General features: G+C 39.5%; 1 protein-coding gene across 3 annotated transcripts in view; it reads right to left on the minus strand.

Moving 5' to 3' along the window:
• The window catches only part of LOC137998263 (uncharacterized), an 87,876-nt gene that overhangs the window by 1,480 nt on the left and 78,896 nt on the right, over positions 1-7,500 (minus strand). For all 3 annotated transcript variants that reach the window (XM_068844600.1, XM_068844599.1, XM_068844598.1), the window contains exons 22-30: positions 6,755-6,821; positions 6,591-6,657; positions 5,151-5,236; positions 4,088-4,214; positions 3,374-3,415; positions 2,784-2,870; positions 2,338-2,401; positions 885-934; positions 72-206 (exon numbers count right to left, since the gene is read on the minus strand). In XM_068844600.1, coding sequence (XP_068700701.1) covers positions 72-206; positions 885-934; positions 2,338-2,401; positions 2,784-2,870; positions 3,374-3,415; positions 4,088-4,214; positions 5,151-5,236; positions 6,591-6,657; positions 6,755-6,821 — 725 coding nt within the window. The remainder of the gene's footprint in view (positions 1-71; positions 207-884; positions 935-2,337; positions 2,402-2,783; positions 2,871-3,373; positions 3,416-4,087; positions 4,215-5,150; positions 5,237-6,590; positions 6,658-6,754; positions 6,822-7,500) is intronic.

Raw genomic sequence — 7,500 nt, forward strand, 5'->3', positions numbered from 1 at the left:
CAATATCTCTGAGACAACCGCCTGATCTGAAATTGGCATTAAAATTCTCCATTAGATTGAAAACGGCTTACCGAAATCGGGCAGTGAAGGGACGAGATCTCTGCCTTCGCCGCATCTGTTACTAACAGATTGTTGGAACTTCCACTTTCGAAAGTGCGATTAACCAGCAAGGAGTTGTCACTGATGTCTGGGTCCTTACTACAAGGCTGCAATGGGAAGAATAGTAAAAGCGGTTAGTTGATTGGTAGAAAAGTTGGATCGTCAGGAAGTTGGCAGAGTGAAAGGTTACGGCAACTGATGACAATTTTCAGTGGTAATCAGATGTGAGCTGAGCCGTCTGATTAGACCTTCGATAATTCGCAAGAGCCTTTCCTAAAAGCACCAGCCCTCGCCACCATACCGTCTTGCCTTGTGAGTTTAACCAATTGCAAAGGTGTCAGCTTTTAGGAAGCACTTTTAGCTGGAATGATGCAAACCCGGGCGAAATCCCTGATCACTAGCATCATACCAAAACGGATTTATTTTCTTTTGGGTATGAAGTAGCTTGACGTTTTGAAGATTACATTTTCGAGCATTTAACCACTTCACCGTGTTGTATCACAGAAAACAGTCTACAACACCAGAAACTAGATCTCATAATTATACTTTGAAAGCATTTGGTCGCTTCTTTAACATCAGAGTTTATTGTTGTGATACGAGTTGTAGAGCTCAGTTATTTCACATTTGCAGCCTTGAAAGCAAACACGACACCTTTCTTAGTTAGTGCTGATCCTACAACCATCCGCTTGGAAGACTGCGGTTTCATTTTCGGGAAAGTCCATTTTACACTAACTCTAACAAGCATGAAATTTTACTGTCATGAAGATTATTTCTTTGATATTTACCATGACCTGAACAAGCTTGGGGGATTTTTTCTTCTTGAAGGAAACCGAAGCTGTAACAAGAAAAAAGTGGTTAGTTTAAAAATGAAGTGCGGGTTATAAACGAAATAGAATAGTGATCCCCGCACTCATCTGGACAATTTAAGCAATCGTCTCTTATAGACAACTGAAACATTCTGATGGCTTCAACGGAATTCGAACCTATGACCTCTGCAATGCTACTGCAACACTCTACCAATGACGCATTACAGAGGCCATGGGTTCGAATCCCGTTGAAGGCACCTGAAGTTTTTAGGTATCTATAAAAGACAATTGCTTAAAAAATGCCTATAACCCCATTCTTTTTTTGTCTTTGTTTTCGCCCAAATGTATCTTTGCATCATACCGAGAAAAATGGCCCAAAAATTCTTGTTTTTGGTCAAAACCGGAATTTTCTTTGTATTTTCAAAGTGGCGAAAAATCGAGGCTGCAGAATTCGCCGAAAGGGTATGGGTCGAGTGTAATTTGTGACGTAAAACCCGGACTTCAAACGTTCTGATTGTGACTTCGGTCAGAGCGAGCCAGTCAGAACAGAGTTAGTACTAACTCTGGTCAGAGCTGAAAAAATGACTGACAAATGTGTTGTCTTTGGCTGTAACACCGTTCGAAACTGTTCCATTGAAACACTTTGGAGTGTTTTGGCTGTATTTTTTAATTCGTCCTTCTTTCTTCCTCCTATAACGCTAGCCATTCTGCGTCTGCTAGCGGCTCGTCGGGATGCCTATGCGTTTCTTCCACATTTGTGGTTTGAAGGCTCCAGTTTTGGCGAGCCTTCAGCACCTAACTCGTAATCTTCTACTTCGGAGACCACAGAATCTGAACGGCTGGAAACCAAACTGAAGTCGCTCGAGGCCATTTAATGAATGTCACTGCTCTTAGCCAATGTTCGCCGAGTAAGAGCTGTTTTCAAATACTACGTCTTTTGCTTTTGTTTTTGTCTCTCCTTTGTTTTTGCTTTGTTTGTCCTGTTGCGAATGTTCGGGTTTTACGTCATTAGTGCTAGTCCTCCTTTCACCCGGTCGTTGGGCAGAAAAACCGTATTTTTGACCTAGAAGTACTACTTTTCCCAACATGACACAACGATTCATCTGGGAAAAAAAGGTTTTGGGGGTTATAGGCACTTACCATCGTCTTGATAAGTGTGAGAATCACTTCTTTATTTCGCTGTTAGTTTATTTGAAAAACATCAGTGGTGGAAATTAACGAACGCCGACTGTCAACGGCCACGTTTGAAAAACTGAGAAGTAAACCGTTCAATGCGTCATTTATACAATTTGCGACTGTAAGATAAGAATTGAAATGATGAATAAGTTTGCATACAAACAGGTAAGATTTTCAAAACAAGAGATCGACATTAAATTAAAAGTTAGATTTAAAACCTAGGACTATGAGGTTATTAAAATGAGCTAACATTCACCTTTGACCTTTTCTTGGGACTCGTGGGAAAGTGGACGCTTTTTGCCGCCTGAGTCTGTGGATTGCTTTAAATAAAACACACAGAACGTCACTTACCAAATTTTTGCAAAAAAACTGAAGGAAAACTGGGAAAGCGGATTAAAGGAAAGAGCCAACCATCCTGATACAGGTGATGTTACTGACTGTCACTAATTCAAAACCACCCAAATTTTTCATACAGCATGCATCTTGATAAAACTGCGGCTTAGTTAGTCACCAAGATGTGTAACCAGTCTGGGTTGACAATCTATGCATGTAAGAGTTTTGGCTACACAGCTATTCCGCCGGAATTTTGTCTAACGGTGACATGTGCAATGATCGTCAATGCCGCTTAAATTGAACTATCGGCCACACCTTTATCTTGCTTGTTTCTTAAAACAGTCATTGTTCTCTCAAATGAATTCTCACCGACAGCGAGAAAGAAGCATGATATTGGGAGTCATTTTCCTTGGAAAGGGCATTCTTCTCTCTATGTCGACGAAACGCCTGGCGAACCTAAAAGGATAGAAGTTTAAGAACAACTCATTTATAAATTTCACAATTAGCAAATAGGTTTTGTCACATCCCAGCTCTTTCAACCTGTTCAAACAAGTCGAGCAATGCACAAACTAAATGTGGATGAGGTGCTGAATGAAGCCTAGGAAGACATCACTTTTCCAATGAATTAAGCGCCATGTGAAGAAGGATGCTACTGTAGTGAAGACGTAATGCTGTCATTTTATGCTTCACAGGAAATTATGCAAACAGGAATCTAATCCGAGTAAAATATTCAAGTAACAAAGCTCCTAAGGAGAAATGAGGGAAAAAAACACGGACATCAAGAGTTTTGGGGACTTTCTGTGCAGAGCTGTTGGTGACAGATGACCGATAAAAACCAAATTGTTATCATGGTAATTGGTTTATCCCGTTCCAAGCAACTCGCCCTACAATTGCAGGTTGATTTCTCGGCCATAGTTGCAGTCAGTTGACGGATCGATTTCGCATAAATTTGTACATACCTCATTGTTAAATACACAATGCAACAGGAAAATGAGCAAGCCCTATAAAATTGAAATAATACCACAGAAAGTTGTTGTTTTTACTTGTTTATTTCTGATGCAACAAGTCCAGCTCAGTAAGACACAATATTGGCCAAGATGATTGGTTACACGTCCTCTTTACATCGTTATTTTGTGTTTATTATCTGAAAGGTACAGGTAATTTCCACTCACAGACAGCTTCTCTCCAAACGTTTCGTCAACAAACGGATCCGGTTGGTATTGGAAGCTCAGTTAGGGCCGATTTACACGGTACGATTTTGTCGCATGCGACAACGGCTTACGACAGGCCCACGACATGGTTTACGATTGTTGTGTACGTCAGAAAAAATGTCGTAGCATTTTAAATCATGTTTTAAAACGCTGAGACAATCGTAAGTCATGTCGTAGGCCTGTCGTGAGCTTGTCGCATGCGACAAAATCGTATCGTGTAAATCGGCCCTTATCAGATCACAATTCTTTCAAACGTTCAAATGAACGTCCCGGCCCCAAATTATCAAACAGCTTAAACCTATAACCCCTTGTTTGTCACGATGTATTTTGCGCCCGACACGCATCTGTGAGGGCCGGGATGAAATGAATTGAAGTTTTGTCCGTTTATTTCTTTGCCGTCATGCTACTGTCGAAATCATTCTTGCAGTTTAATCAAATAAAATCAATATTATTCATGCTAACCTGAAATCCATTGACGATGGCAAAAGCATACTCGAAGACAACAGTGCCTTTGTTTAAAGCAAAAAGGCCAAGAATCCAGCCAACGCCAAGAATTGGCATAAGTACGAACAACCCCTTCACTCCAGCTCTGGGGAACAAAAAAACAGCAAATGTTCAACTGACTGAATTAAAACTGTTTTGTTCGGGACGCAGATATTACATCAGCTCCCAGGACTGGTTTAGGACGTTAAGCTCCAACAGAGATACAGCACTGATTAACAAATGGCCCCAGCCCGACACACAAAAGAGCTCCCTCTATCACTGATTCAGTTAATAATTGCTCTATATTAAAGCAACGTTCTCTGTTACAAAATACTATAATAATATAATACAAAACAGTTGCATAGAAATCTTTAAAACGATAAATTAACTACTGAAAAAGGAATTAAACAAAGTTGAAAAGACATCTGTTTTTGAAGGTGCGTTTAAAACGTTTAGTTCTGATGGCCGGAAGCGTGAAGGGATGGCCTCTGTTTCTCAACAATCTGGATCGCAAAGGCGGCAAGACGTCCACCAATGGGGCATCAGTCGAGATATTAACACTTTTCCACAATCCTATTAGAAATTTCCAATATTTTTTAAACTGGTGTGACCTCCCTTAAGAAACATAACGCTCTATTTTGAAACTTATCTATTTTAGCAAGATATTTGTTGCTTTGCGAAACTCCATAAATGACATAATTAGACTGTGCAAAAGATAATGCAGGAATCAAATGAGTACCCATATTTCACAAGATGTACATACCCTTACCCGCTCTATTAAGTAGAATGTTCCCAATAGTTGGGTCACCACGAAAATACACCCCCAGAATCTTTAGAAATGTTTTCTAGTGAGTTTCAAATACAACAGGTGATAAAGACCTTTCAGTTGTCCCCCTAACAATTATTTCTTTGGTCTTAGTAAGAGAATTGTCATCCCATTGTTATCTGCCCAAGTAAGGATATTCTCTACTTCAAGAGGTGTGATGTCTGAACTGTTTGCAAACGACCTCAATTGATAAGATTTCACTCTGCCCGTACTTACTTGATGTGGTCATGCTTGTCGTTTTTCACCGAGGACGCAGATACCACAACGGTCTTGATGACCATGAACAATATAAAGCAATTAACCTGTTAAACAGAAACGTCGATAGGTCAGCGGTGAATCAAACTACAATCTCCGACAAAACCTGTTGAGACAAAGCGACATTTTTGATACTTCAACTACTTAAACAAACGTTCTGCTTAAAAGCTGCCCTTTTCCTTCCCCCCAAACTCTGTCTTGATTTCTCTTGGTCCGAAATATACTGAAGAACATATGACAATACTCAGCAACATTGACTGAGGGGTAGGGGAGTGGGAAGGGGAGAGTAAGTAGGGGTGTGTAAAAATGAAGGTGAATTAGTGTCAATGTTTTAACAGTTTTGTCCGAGATTGTAGGTTGAAGTACGCTTGAGGTACAGTTTTGTCCGAGATTGCAATCCCGGACAAAACCTGTTGAGACAAAGCAACATTTTTGGTACTCCAACAACTTATCCAAAAGTTCCGCTTAAAAGCTGCCCTTTCCCCTTCCCCTAAACTCTATCTTGATTTCTCTTGGTCGGAAATATACTGAAGAACATATGACAATACTCAGCAACATTGACTGAGGGGGGAGGGGAGTGGGAAGGGGAGAGTAAGTAAGGGTGTGTAAAAATGAAGGTGAATTTGTGTCACTGTTTCAACAGTTTTGTCCGAGTACGCTTGAGGCCAGTGAAGTACAGGGCAGTCATAGCACACGAAAACATCGACTGAACAAGATTTTTGGCCCGGCACGAATGACAACTTCTATACGGAAAACATCCTCTTTACAGAAAGCTAAGCGTGCTGGTCACTGCAATTTGTTGGATTGAAACGTAATTAAGGTGTCCTTGTGCTGGATACACAGTTATGAATCAAATATTTCAAACTTTGAGAATTAGTAAACTAATATGCATAGAAAATTATGGTGTAATTACCAATTGAATTACTTACCAAATAAATAATTTAATTTAATTTAATTACCACTTAATGTAATTAATTAAATTAATTGTTTAATAACAAAAACTGTGAAAAGGATGATAACAATAAGGATTAAAAAATAATGAACGAGGCGTTCCTCAAAAAACGAATTAGTAACCTATTGCTCCAAGGAACATTGGTTCCTAATTGAGAAAATTTTGGTTCCGAAGAGCAAATTTCTCCAAAGACAACAAAAAACAAAAGTGTGCGTAACTTTCTTGCGAAAAATGCATCATATCTCGTCTCAGAAGCACTAAACTTTTACTGGAAAAGCGATTTCAGTAACACGCTACCTTCTAATGGTCGGTAGCAAGATATCAAGAACATATCACTACTATCAGGACAAATGTTCTGCTGACATCACTTTTGGGAAATGGACGATGTCGATGATGATGATGATTATGAAGACAATGATGATGGCGAAAAACTTTCACTTTTTACCTACCAGTATAATTCCAATCACCGGACCGATGAAAGCCCAAACTGTTCCATCTTCCAATGACAGCCAGCAGCTAAAAGAGAGAGTAAATGAGCATGCTCGTTCAAAGATGAAAGGTGAGTCTGGTTCAGCAATACGACTTGAATTTTCACCATCATCAATAAACTCACATTTCGTTGTTTCCGTAGTGGTTTGATTTCATAGCAGTTGTGATTCCGACTGGTATGATTGCAAAGCCTGCAGAAAAATTAAGAAAATGCTGCTTTACTTTAGAAAGAAAAAAAAGAGAGCCTCCAGATGTTCGTTTTCACTTTTTTTTACCGCTGACCAAACATTTAGTCTCCTTTTACATGGGAAGAGCATCTACAAATATACGACATGTATGCCGGGTAATCAAAGCAGTGACTGTTTCAGTTCCGCAGTAAAGCTGCAATTGTGAGGAATCACGAGGCGATGACGTATAGATGCTGCAGGTAAAATCCCCTCTCAGGTTTAATTCGTTTTTTTCTAGGTTAAATTGGTAATCCTCATTTTACCTTGGTTGAATACACATTCAGACTGAATTGAAGAAACTTTTTTGGAGCGTAACTCAAGTCTAGAGAAACTTAGAGTCAGCTTAGGATTAGTTTTAGTTATTATACATGGATATCAAGTAACTTGTTATACAAAAGTAAATAATGAAAAGAACTGTATTGGGATGAGCATGTTCGTCGTTGTAGTGTGTTCGTGAAGATAAGGGACTATAGATCTGGAGAGTCCGAGGTCGAGTACCAGTAAGTGCATTGTACAATTCTTTAATCCCTTGTTATGTTGCAATGTCGAGACTCAATGGATAAGTGAATGACTATAGAAACCGACACGATGATACGAAACATCAATTGATATGCGTAAGACAGCTTGCGGGAAGGAATAGGTG

Source organism: Montipora foliosa, chromosome 1, assembly GCF_036669935.1.
Source record: "Montipora foliosa isolate CH-2021 chromosome 1, ASM3666993v2, whole genome shotgun sequence".
Classification (NCBI taxonomy): Eukaryota; Metazoa; Cnidaria; class Anthozoa; order Scleractinia; family Acroporidae; genus Montipora; species Montipora foliosa.